This window comes from Ornithorhynchus anatinus, chromosome 3, assembly GCF_004115215.2.
Source record: "Ornithorhynchus anatinus isolate Pmale09 chromosome 3, mOrnAna1.pri.v4, whole genome shotgun sequence".
NCBI lineage: Eukaryota > Metazoa > Chordata > Mammalia > Monotremata > Ornithorhynchidae > Ornithorhynchus > Ornithorhynchus anatinus.
In genome coordinates this window covers 52,676,020-52,698,430 of record NC_041730.1, presented here as the reverse complement: position 1 = coordinate 52,698,430, position 22,411 = coordinate 52,676,020, and the positions used below count along the sequence as shown (strand labels likewise).

At 54.3% G+C, this 22,411-nt stretch overlaps 1 protein-coding gene across 6 annotated transcripts in view; it reads left to right on the top strand.

The window, feature by feature from the left end:
* UNC13B (unc-13 homolog B) overlaps window positions 1–22,411 on the top strand; it is a 203,398-nt gene that overhangs the window by 31,697 nt on the left and 149,290 nt on the right. For all 6 annotated transcript variants that reach the window (XM_029060735.2, XM_029060733.2, XM_029060732.2 and 3 more), the window contains exons 2-4: window positions 12,182–12,211; window positions 18,521–18,620; window positions 20,775–20,892. In XM_029060735.2, coding sequence (XP_028916568.1) covers window positions 12,182–12,211; window positions 18,521–18,620; window positions 20,775–20,892 — 248 coding nt within the window. The remainder of the gene's footprint in view (window positions 1–12,181; window positions 12,212–18,520; window positions 18,621–20,774; window positions 20,893–22,411) is intronic.

Sequence of the window (22,411 nt, the reverse complement as noted above, 5' to 3'; positions counted from 1 at the left end):
TGGGTAAGTCACTTCGCTTCCCCGTGCCTCAGTTCTCTCATCTGTAAAATGGGGATTCAGTACCGTGTGGGACAGGGACTGTGTCCAATGTGATTAACTTGCTCCCCAGAGCTTAGTACAGTGCTCGGCACATAGTAAGTGCTTCTTAACAAATACCAATTTTGAGAGAAACAGCATGGCCTAGTGGAAGGAGCCCGGGTTTAGGAGTCAGAGGATGTGCGTTCTCATCCCGGCTCCGCCACCTGTCTGCTTTGTGACCTCGGGTGAGCCACTTAACTACTCTGTGCCTCAGTTACCTCATATGTAAAATGGGGATCGAGATTGTGAGCCCTACGTGGGACAGCCCGATTACCTCGCATCTGCCCAGTGCTTAGACCAGTGCTTGGCACGTAGCAAGCGCCTAACAGATGCCATTATTATTATTATTATTATTATTATTATCACAGTATAACGATAAACACACATTCCCCGCACACAGCGAACTTACAGCCTAGAGGGGAAGGCCGACATTAATATAAATTCAAAATAAATTCCAGCTAGCTTCACGGCGCTGCACTGCTGGGAGGGAGGATGAATAAAGGGAGCAAGTCAGGGTGACGCAGAAGGGAATGGGAGAAGAGGAGGGGAGGGGCTTAGGGAAGGCTTCTTGGAGGAGATGGGCTTTCAGGAAAGCTCCGAAGGATCCCGGGGGGGAGTAGTCGTCTTTTGGATATGAGGAGGGAGGTTTCAGGCCAGAGGGAGGGTGGCGAGACAGCCGAGATGGGGGCACAGTGAGAAGGTTGGCATTAGAGGTATGAAGTGTGTGGACTGGGTGGTGGTAGGAGATTTAGCGAGGTGAGGAAGGAAGGGGCAAGGGGATTGACAGCTTTAAAGCCAATGGTGAGGAGCTTCTGTTGGATGCGGAGGTGACTGGGCAGCCACTGGAGCGGGGGAACGTGTCCTGAACGGTTTTCTGGGAGAATGATCTGGACGGCAGAGTGAGGTGTGGACTGGAGTGAGGAGAGACGGGAGGCTGGGAGGTCAGCGAGGAGTCCGCTACAGTGATCGAGGCAGGAGAGAGTAAGCGATTGGATTAACGTGGCGGCAGTTTGGATGGAGAAGAAAGGGCGGATTTGGGCGACGTTGTGACGCTGGACCCGACAGGATGTAGCGATGGATCGAACGCGTGGTTCGGATGAGAGAGAGGAGTCGAGGATGACGCCAAGGTTACGGGTTGGTGGGTCGGGAAGGACGGTGGTGCCGTCTGCGGTGATGGGAGAGTCGGGAGGAGGACGGGGTTTGGGTGGGAGGAGTTCCGTTTCTGGACACGTTAAGTCTGAGGTGACGGCAGGACGTCCCAGGTAGCGATGTCGTGAAGGCCAGGAGCGGGTGCCAGACTGCCGAGAGGGAGAGACCCGGGAATCAGCCGCACAGAGGCGGTAGTTGAAACCGTCACAAGATGGCTCTGGAGAGGGGATCCGGGATCAGCGCCCGCGTCCATCCATTAGACCACGCTGCCCCTCCCCGGCCCCCCCGGCCGGGCCGCGACCACCAGCCCGGGAGGGAAGGGTCCGGCCCGCGGCCCGGCTTCCGCTGGCCTCCCCCGGGCGACCCCGGCAGCAGCGCGACTCACCTCGCCTACCCTGCCGGTCCACGGGCCCGAGCGAAAGGGACTCGGTGGAAACTTTCCTCTCCGTCACCGGTGACCCGCTGGCCAAAGCCAACGACCTCTACTCCAACCTAATCCTCCGTGACCGCCCAGCTGCCTCGGAAACCGTGGACCTCCCCCTGCCCCCGGAAAACGGTATCCGACCTCAGCTTCACCGCCACTGTCCTCTCCTCCTCCTCCTCCCGGCTCTCCGACTGCCCCTTCTCAGTCTCCCTTTTAGGCTCCTCCTCGGCCTCCCCCCTCCTCTAACTCTGGGGGTCCCTCGAGGTCCGGTGCTGGGGCCCCGTCTAGTCTTCATCTCCACCCGCTCCCTCGGAGAGCTCATTCGCTCCCGCGGCTTCAACTACCGATTGGGTGACTCCCCAGTTAACCCTACCGCCTCTCCAGCCGTGACCTCTGTCATTCGTTCGATCGTATTCATTGCAGTTTCGCGGTTCCCCGTGCTTTCCGGACATCTCTATCTGGACGCCTGCCAACACCGCGGGCTTTAAACCCGTCCGAAGCAGAACGCCTCTTCTCCCCACTCGAGCCCTGCCCGCCACCTTCTCTCCCATCACCGTAGACGGGACCCGCCATCCTGTCCCACAGGTCCGTAACCTTGGCGTTACCCTCGACTCATCTCTCTCATTCCATCGGCGGCGTCAGTCCGTCACCGGATCCTGGCACCTCTGCCGTTACGACTCCGCTAAAATCCACTCTTTCTCCTCCAGCTGCTACTGTGGCGATTCAAGCGGTCGTCCTGTTCCAGCCTGGATTACCGCCTCAGCCTCCTTGCTGATCTCCCCGCCTCCTCTCTTCCCCCCTCTCCGGTCCTTAATTCATTCCGCTGCCCGGCCGGCTCGTTTTCCTAAAAATACTTCAGTCTGCGTCTCCCCGCTCCTCAAGAACCTCCGGTGGTTGTCCGTCCGCCTCCGCCAGAGATACCTTCCGCTCTCCGGTTTCCTACTACATCTCAGCCCGCACACTTGGTTCCTCTTCTGCCCACCTGTCCGCCGGATCTTAATCTCGTTCTTGTCTATATCTGTTTCTCCCAGCGTGGCCTGGTGGTTAGAGTACTGGGAGTCAGAAGGTCATGGGTTCTAGTCCCGGCTTTGCCACCTGTCTGCTGTGTGGCCTTGGGCAAGTCGCTTCACTTCTCTGAGCCTCAGTTCCCTGCTCTGTAAAATGGGGATCGAGAGTGTGAGACCCCACGTGGGGCAGGGAATCGTGCCCAAAACACTTTTCGTGCATCTACCCCGTGCTTAGAACAATGCCTGGCACATAGTGAGTGCCTAACACCTACCATAATTATGATTTATGATTGTAACTGTTATCATTTCCACTCTCTGGCTTGGAACTTCTCCCCTTTCTGGTCCAGTCGACCACCACCCTCCCCACCTTCAAAACATTATCGAAATCACATCTCCAAGAGGCCAGTCCGCAAACGCCGGACATTTCGTTGGGCTCCCGAGGCGAAGCTCGTGGGCAGGGAACCCGTCTCCCGACTCTGTTGCAGTGTACTCTCCCAAGCGCTTCACACAGAGTAAGGGCTCAATAAATCCCGTTGCTGACGATGAGGATGATGAGAAGCGGCATGACTTAGTGGAAAGAGCCCGGGCTCGGGAGTCAGGGGACGCGGGTTCTCATCCCGGCTCCGTCCCTTGTCTGCGGCGTGACCTCGGGCGAGCCACTTAACTCCTCTGAGCCTCATTTACCTCATCTGTAAAATGGGGTTGAAGACTGTGAGCCGCACGTGGGACAACCTGATCACCTTGTATCTGCCCCAGCTCTTAGAACAGTGCTTGGCACATAGTAAGCGCTTAACAAATACGATCGTTGTTATCGGTCTACCTGGCTGGGCGCATACAGGGCACGCTGGGGGCAGGCAGAGAGTCCCTCAGCTGCCGGGGTAAGGTCACGCGTTCCCAGGGTGTGCACGTTATTCTGCCGTGTGACCCTGGGCAAGTCACTTCCCTCCGCGGTGCCTCAGTTACCTCATCTGTAAAATGGGGACCGAGACTGTGAGCCCCATGTGGGACAGGGATTGGGTCCAACCTCATTTGCTTGTACCCACCCCAGCGCTTAGTACAGTGCCTGGCACATGGTAAGTGCTCATCGAATGCCGTTATTATTACTATATCGCAGAGGGAGATTGTCGACTGGCTCGGATCATGCCGACGAGCTGTAATCCTAAATCTTGGCTCTTTATAAACCGTAGTATCTCTTGAGTTTTGTACCATTTCCCACCGGGATTTTCCTCCACATTCCCCTCTAGGGATCGGCGATCGTTCAGGGCTCGGCATCCACCACAGCTTACCATTTTTGTGTAAAGTTCATCCGTCGATCCATCGGCGGTATCTATTGGGCGCTTACTCTGTGCGGGGCACTCTACTAAGCGCTCTGGAGAGTACAATACAGCGGAATTAGACGTGCTCCCCGCCCACAGCGAGCTTAATGTTTGCCTGTTGAGTATTTGCGTCCGTATCGTTGGAGGTCGACTTCGTAGCTTGACTCTCACGGGTCAGAGGTCTCCGTTGAACTCCGCACCTCGCTAAAACTGGCAGGCGGTTGAGTTTGAGTAGCCACCGACTCCCTTGCCGCACCGGGTGGATTAGTCTGTTGTCAGGGGTTGGTGACAGGCTGCTTGGCGATCGGCATTCAGCCGCCGTGTTTGCTCCTCAGGCATTCAGGTCGAGCCCACGTTGAAAGAGAGGTTTCCCGCCGTCGGGATACCGTGCTTTTCAGAGACTGACTTGAGGGGTCATTTCTGAAACGGTTGCTGCGGGAAATAGCGATGATACAGCTAATGATTGTGGTATTTAAGAGCTCACTGGGTGCCGGGCACTATACCGGACATGCATGAGGCTCACAGTCTTCACCCCCCTTTTACAGATGAGGTGACTGAGGCCCAGGGGAATGGTAATAATAATAATAATGATGGTATTTGTTAAGCACTTAAGATGTGCCATGCACCGTTCTAAGCAAGGGGGTAGATACAGGACAGTCAGGTTGTCCCACGTGAGGCTCACGATTTTAATCCCCATTTTACAGACGAGGTAACTGAGGCACAGAGAAACGACATGCCCGAGGTCACGCGGCAGGCAGGCGGCGGAGCCGGGCCGAGAACCCGGGGCCTTTTGACTCCCAGGCCCGTGCTCTATCCACTGGGCCACACCACCGCATGCAGAGCCGTGGGGAAAAAGGATGCGGGCGGGAGTTAAACATCGCCCCGTCCCCCGTGGGGAGAAATGAAGAGATTCTGCAGCACTTTCAGGAGTTGCGCCCTGACAGTTCGTTCATTCCTTCATTCAGTCGTATCGATTGAGCGCTTACCATGTGCAGAGCACTGTACTGAGCGCTTGGAATGTACAGTTCGGCAGCGGAGAGAGACGATCCCTGCCCGACAACGGGCTCACAGGCTAAAAGTCTGAAGTTCAGATCTCGTGGTCCTCTGGAGCAGAGAAGCTTGGCCGAGACGGTCAAGGAGGTGACACGCTCATATCATTGGTATTTATCGTGCACCTCCGCGGTTCGCAGACCGCCAGATTAGGGGCTGGGAAATCCGCAGCGGAAGTAGAGAGACGTGTGCCTGTCCTCCGCTTCCTGGTCTTCCGCCTCCTCGGACTCTGAGCCGGACCCGATGAACTTGAATCTACCCCGGGGCGTATAACGCTCCTTGACGCGTAGTAAGCCCTCTGAACGGGTACCATAAGACTAATAGTAACGGGGAGCTTATAATTTAATGCGGAGAGCGGGTCTCGTGGGAGGACGGAGCGGAAGCGTCAAGACCCGTCCGTTCGGAAAGACTCGGGCCGAGCGGGAGGGAACGAGAGGTTGACGCAAACTGGAAGAGCCACCCCGAGTGATGCGGATGGCATCGGGATGGCAGACGACAGCAGCGGACAGTTGGCCCGGGAGGGAATGGCTTTTTGACGCTTGTGCTTCGTTCGCTCTGTCCCTTAGGCGGTCATTTCATTTACCCATGTTTTTGGTTTCCCCCGCCCTACCTCGCCGCCGAGCAGCTGTCGGGCAACCCGCCGTCATCCTTCTCGCGCAGCGTGTCCCCTCCGGCAGAGCGGGGTAACCGTGAGCCGTGCCCCGGCGCTCTGGAACTGCCTGCGTTCCCGGCCTCCCCCGGGGAGATCGCCTAGTATTCGTTCATTCAGTAGTATTTATCGAGCGCTCACTGGGTGCAAAGCATTGCACCAGACGCTTGGGGAGAGTCGTGTCTCAGGCCGTCGAGTCGTTTCCGACCCGTAGCGACACCGCGGACGTGTCTCTCCCGGAACGCCCCGCTCTCCTTCGGCCATCGTTCCGGTAGTGGATCCGGAGAGTTTTCTCGGTAAAAATCCAGAAGCGGTTTCCCATCGCCTCCTTCCACGCGGTAAGCGCGAGTCTCCGCCCTCGCCCCCTCCCGTGCCGCTGCTGCCCGGCACGGGCGAGCTTTGACTTGGAGCAGATTGCCTTCCACTCGCTAGCCACTGGCCAAACTAGGAATGGGCAGGCCTCTGCTCGACCCTCCCTCCCTCAGCCGGGACTGGTAGAGGACTGGAAACGCTTCCGGTTGCCACCCTGAGAGGGGACTTGGGAGAGTACAGTATAAATCGTCGACTCCTCCCCTGCCCCCAGCGAGCTTCCACTCTAGAGACGAGCTTACAGTCCAGCAGCGTGGCTCAGTGGAAAGAGCCCGGGCTGGGGAGTCAGAGGTCATGGGTTCGAATCCCAGCTCAGCCACTTGTCAGCTGTGTGACTCTTGGCTAGTCACTTCACTTCTCTGGGCCTCAGTTACCCCATCTGGAAAATGGGGATTAAGACCGTGAGCCCCACGTGGGACAACCTGATCACCTTATATCCTCCCCAGCGTTTAGAACAGTGCTTGGCACATAGTAAGCGCTTAAATACCATCATCATCATCATCATCATCATTATATTTTCCCACTTGAAACAGGAGCAGAGGACACGTCCTGGTCATCGCACACTGGCCAGTACTTGGGGAAGGTCCCGGAACCAATTTTCAAGGCATCAACTTGCAACATGCCTGGCTTAGTGGGTAGAGCACGGGCCCGGGAGTCAGAAGGTCATGGGTCTGCTGTGTGACCTTGGGCAGGTCACTTTGCTTCTCTGGGCCTCGGTTGCCTCATCTGGAAAAGGGGGGTTAAGAGCGTGAGCCCTACTAGGGACCGGGACCGCGTCCAACCTGATGATCTTGCATCCGCCCCAGCGCTCGGAACGGTCCTTGGCGCATAGTAAGCGCTTAACAAGAACCATGATTATCATCTGTTGTACTCTCCCAAGCCCACAGTACAGTGCCCTGCACCCAGAAGCGCTCAGTAAGTACCGTAATTACACCTACTCGGTCGCTCTGTGGATCTCCTTTTATCCAGGTAGGCACTGTGGCAACAACATTTCCTAATCCTTCAGTCCTGCTCTACCCACATCACCCGCACAGAAACGTGCGTGGGAGGAGAACCGACTGTTTTAGGGCAAGTGACTTAACCGTTGGACGAGGCGACTTCTTAGGGAGGGTTGCAGATGCTTCAGCCCTCGAGATTTTTAGAAGAACAGAAGACATCCTCCTGTCCCGGGCGGGTTAAGCCTTCTCCCGTCTGCAGGCGGGGGGCTGGACTTGGGTGACGTCTTTCATTCTCTCCTGGCTTTCCCAGTAGATTCTCAACTCCGGGTTCTTCTTTGGTTATACTCTCGTAGCCGCCCAGTACAGTGCTCGGCATCCAGTGAGCACTCGAGAAGCACCTCTGGTGGTTTGATTCTCCCCCTTCTCTTCTTTCCGCTGGCCCGGAATTTGGGAAATGAGCAAAATGCTAATTGTCTTGCTTAACGAACCCGATGCCTAGATTTACTCTGTGTGTGTGTGCGCGCGCGGTGCCTTGTTCCAAGTGTCTGTTAGCTCAGGAGGCTTAGTACAGTGCTCGGCATCCAGTAAATCCTCAATAAATACCAGTGATTGATTGAAGACCCTTGGGGCGGGGTTGCATTCAGGACTGTCTAGCTGCCCCGGGGAACAGTAAGGCTCAGGGGAAGGAACACGGGACCGAGAATCCGAAGGCTCGGGTTTTAATCCCGCCACGGGCCGGCCGGGTGACCTGGGGTAAGTCACTCAACTCCACCAGGCCTCAGTTTCCTCACTTGTAAAATCGGTTCTCCCTCCCCCTTAGACCGTGACCCCCACGAGAGGCAGGAACTGTAGACGAGTCGACGGTATTCTCTCTACCGCGGTAAGCGCTTACCAAATATCAGTTTATTGTGACTCTTAGTAGCCTGACTCCAAGGGCATCTGTTTTTCACATTGTCCCCACAGCAAGAACCATCTTGATTTCCTCAAGAAAATCTCGGCTTGAAGCTTTTCCTCTGTATTCTCGTGTATTTTGCAGCCTTGGGGGGGGGGGCACAGATAAGAGACCTCGGAAAAATCCTAGGCAGTTCGGGCCTCCGGATTCCTCGGTGGAAGTTGGGCAAAGTGAATGTCTCTGCCGATAATTACGTAACGTCGGTGTTGACTTTTTCTTTTTTCTTTTTCTTTCTTTTTTTTTTTTACTTTCCCTTGATTATTTATTAAGCGTCGGAGCCGGTCGTTTTATCAGTTCCGGAATAAAAATGAATTTTCCGTTGACTCTGGCGGGATATATTGAAGGACGAGTGTCGACCCTGAGCCTAATCACACCTAGAGAGAGACAAAGCATTTCCGCAGAGATTGGTTCTGCCACTGAAAAGTATTTTTACACCTCTTATCCGAGGATAAACAGAAATGAAACCTCCACAGTGCGGGCTTAATGAGCACGTCTGCTTTTTTGGTGGCAGAGATTTTTTCGATCTGAGTCGATCGTAGTTAATCATGCTTGGGCGGGACGGTGGAGACGGTCAGGGTGAATTCGTTTCATTATTAGCGTGAGCAAACTTTCCTTTTAATCCGGTGCTGCCGAATGGTTCCTCTCGAAGACCGATCAGAACAAGATTAATCGTCCTCATGATATTCATTAAGCGCTGACTGTGTGCCAGGCACTGCTCTCAGCGCGGGGGTGGAAACGAGCAAATCATCCTGGACACAGTCCCTGTCTCACAGGGAGCTCACATTCTTAATCCCCATTTTACAGATGAGGTCACCGGGGCACGGAGAAGCGAGGCGGAGCCGGGATAAGAGCCCAGATCCTTCTGGCTGCCAGGCCCGTGCTCTATCCGCGAGGCCGCGCTCCTTCAGGAACCAGTAGTTGTCCCTCTCTGTCATGGCTTTTTGCCCATTTTTCCCACTCGTGACGTCGAATCGGGAAGCAGCGTGGCGTAATGGCCGGAGCCCGGGCTTGGGGGTCGGAGGACCTGGGTTCTAATCCCGGCTCCACCGCTTGTCTGCTGTGCGACCTCGGGCCAGTCACTTAACTTCCGTGTGCCTCCGTTACCTCGTCTGTAAAATGGGGACTAAGACTGTGAGCCTTAGGTGGGACAGTGTCCAACCTGATCAGTATGTCTCCACCCCGGCGTTTAGTACAGTGCCCGGCACATAGTAAGTGCTTCAATACCATCAAAAAAGAAAACCAGAAAACCCCCAGTAGCCCCGGTATTCATCATAGTAACCCTATTACTCTCATATTCATGGGTTTCAAGAATAGCACACTCAACATTCCCAGACTGAGTCCTCCCTTCCCCTCCGCTCCTCCTCCCCTCCCCATTCCCCTCCCTCCCTCCCTCTGCTCTACCCCCTTCCCCTCCCCACAGCAATGGTGGATATTTGTGTATATATTATTTATAACTCTTATTTTATTATCGATGTGTCTATATCTTTGATTCTGTTTATCTGTCCGGCTGGTGTTGATGCCCGACTCCGCGCCTTGTTTTGCCGTCTGCCTCCCCCTTTCAGACTGTGAGCCCGTCGCGGGGCAGGGATCGTCTCTCTCTGTCGCCGAATTGTACATTCCAGTACAACCGTACAGTGCTCTGCACCCGGCAAGCGCTCAGTCGATACGATCGAATGAACGGACGGATGAACGTTTAGATTCCGGCAGAGGGATAGCGGTTTTCCTTCTGATGTCCAGTGCCGGAGACTCAGCTCTCGGGGGCCTGAGTGTTTCTGGTCGGTCCTCGTTCGGGGAAATGACCCTACAGACGGTACCGGGGATATCCGTCTTGGGCCTTACTCCTCTCGTAACCTTTTAATCGGCCGGGTGCATCTGTGCCGACCTAAGGCAGCTACTCCTTCAGTAGCCCTTCCTCGTTTTCCTTTCCCGGGAGCTACTTCCGGAGACACCCATCGGCTGAGAGTCGGTTCCTAGAAATGCAGCATAGTGAGCGCTCAGAGCGGGTACTCGTGACGGTGGTGGTGTTTGTTAAGCGCTCACTAAGTGCCAGGGACTGTACTCGGCGCTGGGAATAGATTCAAGCAAACGATACGGGGTCGGACGCCATCTCTGCCCCCCACGGGGCTCACGGTCCGTTTGACTGACGCGGGGAGGTGCCGTGCCCGAGGCCACACACGGACAAGCGGCGGAGCCGGGATTAGAACCCAGGTCCTTCTGACTCCCGGGCCCGGGCTCTCTCCACTGGGCCACGCTGCTTCTCTTGTCCGAGGGTTTAAGGCCTCAGGAATGCCGGGGGAGTTGGATCGGATTAAGAGAGGAAAGGAAAATGAAGCGGCTGTCGGGAGCATCTGGCTTGTGAACTCCCTCGGGAAACCCCTCGTCATGGATGGCGTGTATTGAGCACTTCTATGCGCAGAGCACTGTAGTAAGCCCTTGGGAGAGTACAGTGGAACGGCGTTGGTAATAATAATAATCGGGATGGTATTTGTTAAGCTCTTACTGTCTGCCGAGCACTCTTCTAAGCGCCGGGGGGATAGAAGGCAATCGGGTTGCCCCACGTGGGGCTCCCTGTCTTCACCCCCCATTTTCCAGATGAGGTCACTGAGGCACAGTGAAGCCACTTGCCCGAAGTCACACGGCTGAGAAGTGGCGGAGCCGGGATTAGAACCCACGACCTCTGACTGCCAGACCCGGGCTCTTTCCACTGAGCGAGCAGGTGGACAGGTTCTCTGCCCTCAGTGAGCCCTACCCGGCGTTGGGCAGGGATTGTCTCCATCTGTTGCCAAATTGTACATTCCGAGCGCTTAGTACAGCGCCGTGCACATAGTAAACGCTCAATAAATACGATTTGAATGAATGAAATCCCCCGAACCACTTGGTGAAATAGCCCCCTCCCCCATCCCACCTTGGGCGGGGAAGCCACCGGGCAAGGACCCGAGAAAGGATGTTGAAGGAGTAAAAGCTTTTCCGTCCTTTGTTTCTATTCTCCTTTAGTGTGGTGCTGTGCACGCGGTAAGTGCTCAATTAATAATAATAATAATAATAATAATGATAATGATGATGGTATTTGTTTGGCAGCGTTCTCCGTGCCGTTGATGGATTGACCTCTCCTTCCCATTAGATTCAGGATCAATCCGCCGTACTCACCGAGCACCGATACCTTCTCAGAGCCCCGAACTAAGCGTTTGGGAAAATGCGGGATGGCCGGTAGACGCGATCCCTTGCCCTGAGAGAGCTTACGGTTCATAACGGCGGAGTTGGGCGGTAAGATAAAATATCGACGGGGGAAGCAACCGAGTCGAATGAGATGGACAGGCGCCGTGCGGCGTGGCTTAGTGGAAAGAGCCCGGGCTTGGCAGTCGGAGGTCGTGGGTTCTAATCCCGGTCCCTCCACGCGTCGGCTGTGTGACCTTGGGCAAGTCGCGTTGTTTCTCTGGGCCTCGGTGACCTCATCTGAAGGGGATTGAGACGGTGAGCCCCGTGCTGGACAGGACCTGTATCCACCCCAGCGCTTAGTACAGCGTCTGGCACGTAGTGACCACTGAACGGATGTCACCGTTATTATTCTCTCCGTCTATTCTCCCCAGCCTCTACCGTGACTCCTCCCTCTGTATCTCTCCCTCCCTTCAAGTTGCGGCCCGTTTTCCTGTCTGCCAGACTTTATGGAATAGGGGACTGGAATCCAGGAATTCTCCTCCACATGGCAAATGGCAGTGGTAGGTGCTGGTCCTAGCCTCCTACCCCTTCCTGGCACCCCACCACTTCGGGGAACCCACTGTCCCCTTCCGGCCCCTGGCCTCCCTTGCCCCTCTCTCGGGGCTCGGCCCACCGCTCATCTGACCTAGGTTCGGTGACCGACTGGCTCAGAGGTTCTGGCAAAGGTCACAGTGCCTATGGGGAGGGAGGGTGGGGAGAGTGGAGTCCCCCCACCATGAGGAATAGTTATAATAATAATAATAATAATAACGGTACTTGTTAAGCGCCTACTGTGTTACTAAGCACCGGGGTAGGTAACAGGTTAATCAGGACGGACACGGTCCCTGTCTCACGTGGGGCTCAAAGTCTTAAATCCCCATTTTACAGACGAGGTCACTGAGGCCTAGAGCGGCAAAGTGACTCGCCCCAGGTCACCCAACGGACGTGCGGCAGACCTGGGATTTGAACTCGGGTCTTTCTGACTCCCAGATCTTAACGTAATGAATGCGGCCAGGGCCGATCACTCACGGCGTCTCTCCTCTTCTCTTTGCAGTTAAAAGAGCCAGGTTCCAGGGATCACCAGGTAAGGTCTCCTTTCTCCTTCCCTTCCATCGCTCTATCTCTCCAGTGGATGACCAAGTAACCCTCGGCAGGAGCATCAGGGGTCGCTTAATTTGCACACTAGATGGGTCTGGAATCCCCGGGACCGGTCTGAACCCAGCCTGGAAGGGAATAGCCGGATCGAGGGGGTTAATTTGACTGACACCCGCCTCCCCCACCCGCCACGCAGAGCCCTCTGGGTCTGTTCCGTAACCCTATCGCAGCCTGTCCTGTCTTCCCCCAGCCCCTCGCTTCTCCTCCCGCTTTCCCCGGGCCCGCAGTACCAAAGGATATTGTGAATCAAGGTCTCTAGCCTTTCATTCAGGTTCATAAGGTGTCTCCCAGGTGGTGGTACCGCCTTACCTGCTGCCCATCGCGCAGCGACTCAGAGATTTCCCCAGACCAGCCCTGGAGTCGGCTGGGATTTCTTTGCTTTTTCTGGAAGCCTTTTTATCGGAACTTTCAGGAATGTGGTTAGGCCTAGAGTAGTCCAAAGCACACATCGTACACAGAAAGAAAAGAGAGAGGTGTGGATCCGGACCTTCGTGGCTCAGTGGAAGGAGCACGGGCTTTGGAGTCAGGGCTCATGAGTTCGAATCCCAGCTCTGCCACTTGTCGGCTGTGTGACCGTGGGCAAGTCACTTAACTTCTCTGTGCCTCGGTTCCCTCATCTGTAAAATGGGGATTAAGACTGTGAGCCCCACATGGGACGACCTGATTCCCCTATGTCTACCCCAGCGCTTAGAACAGTGCTCGGCACATAGTAAGCGCTTAACAAATACCAACATTATTATTATTATTATTATTACCTTCTCTTGGTTCCCAACCTTTTTCCGGGCATTCTAAATTTCAGTGGAGATGGGGAGCCTGCTATTTAGGGAAGTCTGAATTCAGGAGGAGATATTGGTGGAAACTATCCGCCTGGAAGTAGCTGATCTTTGGGAAGCGGTAGGCATCCTCCACTAGAAAAGGCATCGCCTTGATTCATTCAGCCAGTCATATTTAGTGAGCCCTTACCGTGTGCAAAACACTGTACTAAGCACTTGGGAGAGTACACTCTAACAGTAAACAGACATTCCCTGCCCGCAGCGAGCTCACGGTCTTGATCGACCTAGGCTCAGGTTCTTGAGGAGTAAGTCTGAGACTCTTCTTCTGTTTACTTCTGTCTCCTGCCCAGAATTGAAAGTATTATAGTCTGAAAAAATAATCAATTAGTTTTGCCCAAATATCTTTTAGCGATCAAACGTATTTATTAAATCCAAACACACACACACACTCACTGTCATTGTTCCTGTTGAAAGTTTACCTGGCACGATGTATTTTTGCTAGGATGAGTCAGAAGCAGGAGAGTGGCTTCTAATTGAGCCTTGTGAGTGTTGAGGTACCTGGTGTAAGGGTGGAGCGAATTTCCTCTTCTCCACTCTCTCCCCCCAGGGACCCTCAGCTCTTTGCAGGTGTGCAAAGTATTACCCAGTCTGGATTATTTAGGAGGCTGGTGACCCTCGGTCTCTCGGGATGTGGCCCGGTGCCACTCTACGGTAACAGCCTCTGAAACGTGTGTCCAAACTTGGGGCGAAAGGACAATCGGGCCATTGACACGGCTTGAATTGCTACTTCCTGATGGCCTGGTTCTGTGGATTTTCTGCAGAAATAGTTGTGCTGGGAAGGGAGAAGAAAAAGATACACTCAGGGGAGGGGCGGAGATACAGGTCTTTGCCCTTCCGCACGTGCCCTCCCCGAGCCGGTATTTGTTACGTGAGAATCCTTGTGGTCTAGTTGCCTCTCGTGAGGTAACTCCTGTTGACGCTCCTTGGGGGTTTACATTATGGGAGGAAGTTGGTCAGATGAATGAAAGGGCATCCAGACGAAGATGGGATGACGGTTTCTAGACCGGGGGAAGACCCTGGCTCTGCTTTGTTGGGGTGTCAGGAGGGAGGAAGGGATGGAGAGAGGAGGAGAGAAAACAGAGGGCAGCATACCGAGGTCGAGGATTCCTTTCCCCTCCACCCCCCTCCACACCCCTCTACACCTGTACACTCCACACCCCTCTACGCTACGCTTCATCCAAGCAAATTCCTGAAGGATCCTGGATCCCGGTGCAATTAGATTCATTCGGTCGTATTTATTGCGCGCTTACTGTGTGCAGAGCACTGTACTGAGCGTTTGGGAAAGCACAACACAACAATAAACGGTGACATTCCCTGCCCACGACGAGCTTACAGGCTAGAGTTGGGGAGGTAGACAGCAATACAAATAAATAAAATAAGTGCTGTGGGGCTGGGAAGGGAGAAGAGCAAAGGGAGCAAGTCAGGATGACGCAGAAGGGAGTGGGGATCTGCATGTGTCCTTTAAACACTTGATATTCAGCCCACAGCACTTGTGTATTTATAGAGAAGCAGCGTGGCTCAGTGGAAAGAGCCCGGGCTTGGGAGTCAGAGGTCATGGGTTCCCATCCCGGCTCCGCCACTTGTCAGCTGTGTGACTTTGGGCAAGTCACTTCACTTTTCCGGGCCTCAGTTTCCTCATCTGGAAAATGGAGAGGAAGACCGTGAGCCCCCTGTGGGACAGCCTGATTACGTTGTCTCTCCCCCCCACAACACGCGGCGCTTAGAAGAGTGCTTGGCATATAATAACAATAAGGATGGTATTCGTTAAGCGCTTACTATGTGTGCAGCACTGTTCTAAGTGCTGGAATAGTAAGCGCTTAACAAATACCGTCATCCTTATTATGATCATTATGTACCTATCTGTAATTTGCTTCGTCTGTAGACCGTAAACTTCCTGTGGGCGGGGAATTCTACTGATTCTATTATCTCCTCCCAAGCAGTTTGCACAGTGCTCCACCCACAGTAAGTGCTCAATAAATACCCTTGACTGAAATTCTAATAAATTTCAGTTGTATTGTCCTCCAAAGGCAGGCACCGCTGACCTGACCAGTCCCGGAGCAAAACTCTTTCCCGGAGCTTTGGCTCTCTTACCGTCGAATGAACGTCACCCATTTTCTCCGAACCCGCACCTCCCGGAGACTGCGGAAACCGTTCATTTCCTTTGTTTTGTGGAGAGTGCTTGCCGACAGAGGTGGCTCAGAACCGCTGCCGGATCCCACTGGGACGAGCGACGCCACCTCAGAAGGCCTGGTGCTGTAAGCTAGAAGCAGCGCGGCTTAGTGGCGAGAGCCCGGGCTTGGGAGTCAGAGGTCGTGGGTTCTAATCCCGGCAGCTGTGTGACTCTGGGCAAGTCACTTAACTTCTCTGTGCCTCGGTTCCCTCGTCTGTAAAATGGGGGTGAAGACGGTGAGTGCCACGTGGGGCCACCTGATTACCTTGTATCTACCTCACCGCTTAGTGCTTGGCCCATAGGAAACGCTCAACAAATGCCATCGTCATCATTATTGTTATCGTTATTTTTTCTCCCCCTCGAGCCTCTTTCTGGCTAGTCTCTGCTTCGTGGTCTCCCCGTCCCCAGCCATCCCGGAAGAGCGGGGTTGTTCTGGGTGGATGAATTCTGTGTAGTTCTTTGCTCCAGGGAGGGGGAAAATGAGGAGGGGATGGGAGGAGTCGGGGGGGAGAGAGAGAGAGAGCGATGGGGGTGGTAGGGAGGGGAAAAAAGATGGGGAGAAGTGAGAGAGAAAGAGAAAGAATATGAGAAAGCATGAGTGATTAGTCACACTCTGGGACTTCAGAAATCATCCTCTGGACTTCCTTCTGGATTAGGCTTCGGGCCTGGTGAGAGTCTCATATCCCTGGCCTGTAGCCCAGGCTGTTTGTGGTGAGTCGGGAACGCTGTGCTAAAGATGAACAAGAACCAGAGGGGGAGATCTTTAGAAAATGAGCCCTATAGAAATTCAAGACCTCAAATCGTAGCGGCAATGGTAGTGATATTTATCGAACACTCACTGGGTGGTAGAGCCCTGTGCTAAGCACCAGTACACGAGCAGGAATCAGACACTGTTACGATGGTCTCTACCGCAGTGCCAGGTGTTTGTGAAACTCAGCGTCCACTCACCCGTCAGTAACTCGGTAAGCGAGCTCTGGACTGTCCCTCGATCGTCCTCACGTATCTGCAGCGTGGCCGGAGCCTGGGACTCAGAGAGCCAGGAAGGTGTGAAAGCCATTAAGGCAGCTGTATTAAGGCAGGCGCTTTCTGCCCCCGAGAGAGTTCAAGCTACTCTGGCCCTCAGTCTAATGCAGTTCAGTAATATTAATTATGCTACTTGCTAAGCGCTTCCGTGTGCCCAGAGCGCTGGGGGTTAGATACGAGTAAATCGGGTTGGACCCAGTCCCCGGCACCCCCATTTTAGAGATGAGGACTCCGAGGCCCAGAGAAGTGAGGTGGCGGAGCTGGGATCGAAACCCAGCTCCCTGGGAGCCCCAGGCCTGTTCCCTGTCCGTCAAGCGACACGTACCCTTTCTCCCACCTCGAGACTGTAAACTTGCTGTGGGCTGGGAACACGTCTGCCAACTCTGCTGTACCGTGTTCTCCGTGAACGCTCAGTACTGTGCTCTGCACCCGGTAAACACTCAGTAAATACCAGTGATTCCCGGTAAATTCCCAGGTTCCATTCCCCGACACTCAGTCGGCTTTTTCTGTTACCTTTGCACCCGTTGCTGGGGAATTGTACTTTCCAAGCGCTCAGTACGGTGTCCTGCACCCGGTAAGCGCTCGATAAATCCGAACGAATGACGCCGAACTCCGGCGGAGATGAATCCCTCACCTGCCGGACCCGCCCTGCTTCCAGAGTTGGAGTCCGGGGAGGGAGGGTCAGGTTATTTGTCGCTGAATTGTACTTTCCAAGCGCTTAGTCCAGTGCTCTGCACACCGTAAGCCCTCAATCAGTCCAATTGAATGAATATCGGAAGAGGGCGATGGAATTAATTCTGCCTTCAAGAAGCTTACAGTCTTGCAGGGAAGACAGATACTAACATAAACTCTAGCCTGTGAGCTCGCTGCGGGCGGGGATTGTCACTGTTCATTGTTGTATTGGTGGTATTTGTTAAGCGCTTACTGTGTGCCGAGCACTGTTCTAAGCTCTGGGGTAGATACAGGGGAATCAGGTTGTCCCACGTGAGGCTCACAGTCTCAATCCCCATTTTACAGATGAGGTAACGGAGGCCCAGAGAAGTTAAGTGACTCGCCCAAAGTCACACAGCTGATAAGTGGCAGAGCCGGGATTAGAACCCATGACCTCCGACTCCTAAGCCCCCGCTCTTTCCACCGAGCCGTGCTGCTTCTCTAAATGATGATATTTAGTAAGCGCTTCCTATGTACCAAGCACTGTTCTAAGCGCTGGAGTAGATACAAAGTTATCCGGTTGTCCCATGTGGGGCTCACAGATGAGATAACTGAGGCACAGAGAAGTGAAGTGATTTGCCCAAAGTCACACAGCTGACAAGTGGCCGAATCGGGATTCAAACTCACAACCTCTGACCCCCAAGCCTGTGTTCTTTCCACTCAGCCACGCTGCTTCCCAAACCATGGCATTTGTTAAGCGCTTACTATGTGCAGAGCACCGTTCTAAGCGCTGGGAGGATACAGGGTGATGAGGTTGTCCCACGTGGGGCTCCCAGTCTTCGTGCCCGATTTACAGTTGAGGTAACTGAGGCACAGAGAAGTGAAGTGACTCGCCCATAGTCACCCAGCCGGTAAGCGGCGGAGCCGGGATTTGAACCCACGGCCTCTGACTCCCAAGCCCGGGCTCTTTCCGCTGAGCCACGCCGGTATTGTACTCTCCCAAGCATTAGTGCAGTGCTCTGCCTATATATAGTAAGCGCTTAGTAAATACGAGCGAGTGGATGAATAAACTACAGGTAGGTGGAAGTGAAAGAGTATAAAGATAGGGACGGGAATGCCCTTGGGGGAGGTGGTGTGAGTACACGAGAGCTTGGGTCGCAAGGAAATACCGAATTGGCATTTGGGGTTATCAAGTCGGGGAGGAGGAAGCGGGGCAGGCCTCCTGGGGGAGGTGCGATTGCAGAAGGGCTTTGAAGGCGGGCAGAGCAGTGGCCTGCCAGAAGGGTTCCAGGCAGAAGGGAGAGTCCGAGCAAGAGGTCAGAGGCCGGAGAGATGAGAAACGGCGTTCTCATGATTAGATCCTCTCCCGGTGCTCGGTGTAATGCTCTGCGCACAGCAGGCAGTTCGTAAATACTCTAAGAAGAATGGAGCGTGGGAGCTGGGGTCGCAGTGGAAGCCTTGTATTCCCGGGAATGTGGCTTAAAGATGCGGTTGGGTTTCAGCCGTAGCAGCCGAGGGCAAATCCCTTCCTTTTTTTTTCCCGTCGCGTCTTTTTCTGCAGATAAATTTAACACTTACGTGACCCTGAAAGTACAGAATGTGAAGAGCACCACCGTCGCCATGCGGGGGGACCAGCCTTGCTGGGAACAAGACTTCATGTTGTAAGTAGCGACCGGCAGCCGCCGCGCATCCGTTCGGGGGAGACCGGCGGCGTCCGAGGCGGAGGGCTTGCCGTCCTCTTAGGCCGTCGAGCAGACAGTGTTCGGGCACCCGACGTACAATTTGAAGCTACGTTTTCAGAGACGTCACACTGAGCTCCCCTCGGAGGGGACATTTAGCGTTCGGCTGCAAGTTTTCAGGCTACGGAGGTTGCCGGGGCCCCCGACGACACGGGTGATCCGTTTTGCCGAGCGAACGGCAGGCCACTGGAAACCCACGGGGGAGAGCTTGCGGATAAAAGCGAATTAACCCGATTCTTTGAGTTCGTCCTTGATTGTGTTAGAAGGCTAGTGGCAGGGGTCAGCGTTGAGAAGCAGCGTGGCTTAGTGGAGAGGGCACGGGGCCGGGAATCCGAAGGACCCGGGTGCTGATCCCGGCTCTGTCGCCTGTCTGCCGTGTGACCTTGGGCAAGTCACGTCATTCTCCGTGCCCGTTACCTCATCTGGAAATGGGGGATTAAGACTGCGAGCCCTACGTGGGGGACGGGGACTGTGTTCAACTGCGCGTCCACCCCACCGCTTAGTACAGTGCCTGGCACGTAGTAAGCGCTTGACAGATACCACTGTTGTTGTTATCAGGGGTCGCCCCCGCCCACCTGAGCAGGAGCAACGAGGTGTCCATCCCCTTGATTCTATTTATTGCTATTGTTTTTGTCTGTCTCCCCCGATTAGACTGTGAGCCCGTCGATGGACGGGGATGGTCTCTATCTGTGGCCGAATTGTACATTTCAAGCGCTTAGTTCTGCACATAGTAAGCGCTCAATAAATACTATTGAATGAATGAATGAATGAATGACAAGGTGATTGCTTTGAAGCCAAAGGTAAGGAGTTTTCGTCTGATGCAGAGGTGGACGGGCAACCTCTGGAGTTTCTCGAGGAGCGGCGAGACGTGTCCGGAACGTTTTCGTACAAAAACAATCCGGGCAGCAGAATGAAGTATGGACTGGATTAGGGAGAGGCAGGAGGCTGGGAGGTCAACAGGGAGGCTGATGCGGTAAGCCACGCGGGAGAGGATGAGTGTATTGACACGGTAGCGGTTTGGCTGGAGAGGAAAGGGCGGGTTTTAGCGATGCTGCGAAGGTTGAACCGACAGAATTTAGGGATGGATTGAATGTCTGGGTTGAATGAGAGAGAAGAGTCAAGGATAATGTCAAGGTGATGGGCCCGTGAGACAGAGAAGATGGCGGTGCCGTCTGGAGTGATGGAAAAGTGAGGGAAAGGACAGGGCTTGGATGGTAAGATGAAGAGTTCTGTTTTGGATGGGCTAAGCTTGAGGTGATGGGAGGGCATGCAAGTAGAGATGTCTTGAAGCCAGGAGGAAATGCGTGTGGGGGCTGAGGGTTGAGGGGAGAGAGAGAGAGATCAGGTATCAGACACCAGAGCTGAAGATGTGGATGGTGTCTGCAGGACATCCAAGTAGAGATGTCCTGAAGGCAGGAGGAAATAAATGCAAGATTGCAGGAAAAAAAATTGTGGTATTTGTTAAGCGCTTACCCTGTGGCAAGCACTGTACTAAGCACGAGGGTGGATACAAGCAAATCGGGTTGGACCCAGTCCCTGTCCCATGTGGGGCTCGCAATCTCAATCCCCGTTTTACAGATGAGGAAACTGAGGCACAGGGAAGTTAAGTGACTCGTCCAAGGTCACGCAGCAGATGAGTGGCGGAGCTGGGGTTAGAACCCAAGGTCCTTCTGACTCCCGGGCCCGTGCTCTATCCACTAGGCCACACTGGGTCTTCCTGTTGGTGCATTGGATTCGGGGCAGGGGAGGGGTGGGGGCGGCGGAGGGTGTATCAGGAAGTATTCAGAAAGCATCTCGGTGAGGGTGAGGGCTGCTCTTCTGTTTTGGATGAGCTGAGATGTCTGCTATGGTAAATTTTAAGCTTCTCGAGGGCAGGGAATAGATCCCCCTCTTTTGGTATTTTCTCCCTACTGCAGAATTCTGTACCCAGGAACTCAATAAGTCGATCGATAATGGACCGAGAAATCAATCTGTAAGACTTAAGGAGCTTTGGGTGGTGTTTTGGTCTCCCGGTGGCTCACTGAGGTCTGTTTTTCTCGATGTTACTGCGTCTCTTGTGTGCTTTGTTTCTTCCAGTGAGATTAGCCGGCTGGACCTGGGTCTTAGCGTGGAGGTGTGGAACAAGGGACTAATCTGGGACACCATGGTGGGGACGGTGTGGATTGCCCTGAAGACCATCCGGCAGTCTGACGAGGTCAGTTGATGCTTTTCTTCCTCTTTTGCAGAATGTTATGGGGCCCCTCCGTGGCTCTCTCCTGTCTGGGAGGGGTAGATCGATTTGAACCTCACTGAGAGCATCCGCACCCAAAAGACAGATTAAACTTCAGTCGTGTGTCCTCCCAATTCCCATTCGTTTAGTCGGGAGCCTATGGCAACCTGGGACCTGGATGTGAGAACCTGATCCGTTTCTTGCGATCATCTTTATCGAGCACTTACCGTGTGCAGAGCACTGTATCGACACTTGGGAGAGTACAGAACAACAATAAGCAGGCATATTCCCTGCCACAGTGAGCTTTCAGTGGGGGGGGGGGGGGCGGGGGAGGGTGAGACAGACATTAATACGAGTAAATAAAATGGGGCTGGGATGGGGGAAAAGCAAAGGGAGCCAGTCAGGGTGATGCAGAAGGGATGGGAGATGAGGAAAAGTGGGGCTTCGTCTGGAAAGGCCTCTTGGAGGAGATGTGCCTTCAATAAGGCTTTGCAACAGGAGACAGTAATTGTCGGTTTAGAGGAGGGAGGGAGTCCCAGACCAGAGGCAGGATGTGGGCTAGGGGTCGGTGGCGAACTGTCGCCTGTCGCGCGGGGACGGGTTCGAGGATCGGCGCGGCGCGAGTGAGCGACCAGAGTCAGGCTGATCCACGTAAGATTCAATCCGCGTGGCGAATTGACGTTCCCTTTCAAGAGGCTTATACTTACTTAGTGTCGCACGTGGTGAAACACCCGTCTCCCGTCCCATGAAAGCTTCCCACTCGGGAGGATTACAGTTATGCGGTGAGCATGGTCCCCAATTTCTAGCAGCTGGTGGAACTGGGAAGGAGACATTGGTTGTCTCCATGGGCTACTTTTCAAATCACCCCAGCACGGGTTGTGTTTCAGATCACGCAGGGGCCACCTTTTAAATCACCCTGGAAGTTAAGCTCTCTGTGAGAATAGTTAGTTCTCCCAGCCCCAGAGAGGGGGTCCCATCAGTCACTCGGAACCACACAGGGTCCGACGGAGTGGGCGACCCGCCACTATGGAGTGACAGTTCCAGCCTACTACTGAGAGTTCGTGGAGATCCCTCCCCAGGTATACCCTGCCGCTTTCTGATCCTCTTCCCTTCTATTGGCAGTGGGGAGGGGCGGAGGGAAGGATCGTGTGAATTTTACTCATTTTGGTCTAATGGTTTGGCCTTGTTCCTCTCCTAACAAGGGGTTGGTAACGCTGAGAGTGATAGGGTGTTTTTTAAGCCAACTGCTTCCTGTCGCTCCCGGCCAGCGCCCCCAACATTAGTGAGCTTAAGCTCGTAGTCTGACCGAAGCCTGACAGGAATGAATCTGTAAGCAGGAAGTCGGGCCATCCCTGGAGAACAGGTCCCAGGGCACCCTTGTTGGGACATGTGCATTCAGGTCCTACTTGGCCGGGTTCAGGGCTCCCACCCCAGAGAAAGTGGGCAAAGGAGAATTCACCTCGGGGTGGAATGGAAGACAAGATGAGCTGTGGAGGGGGGAACT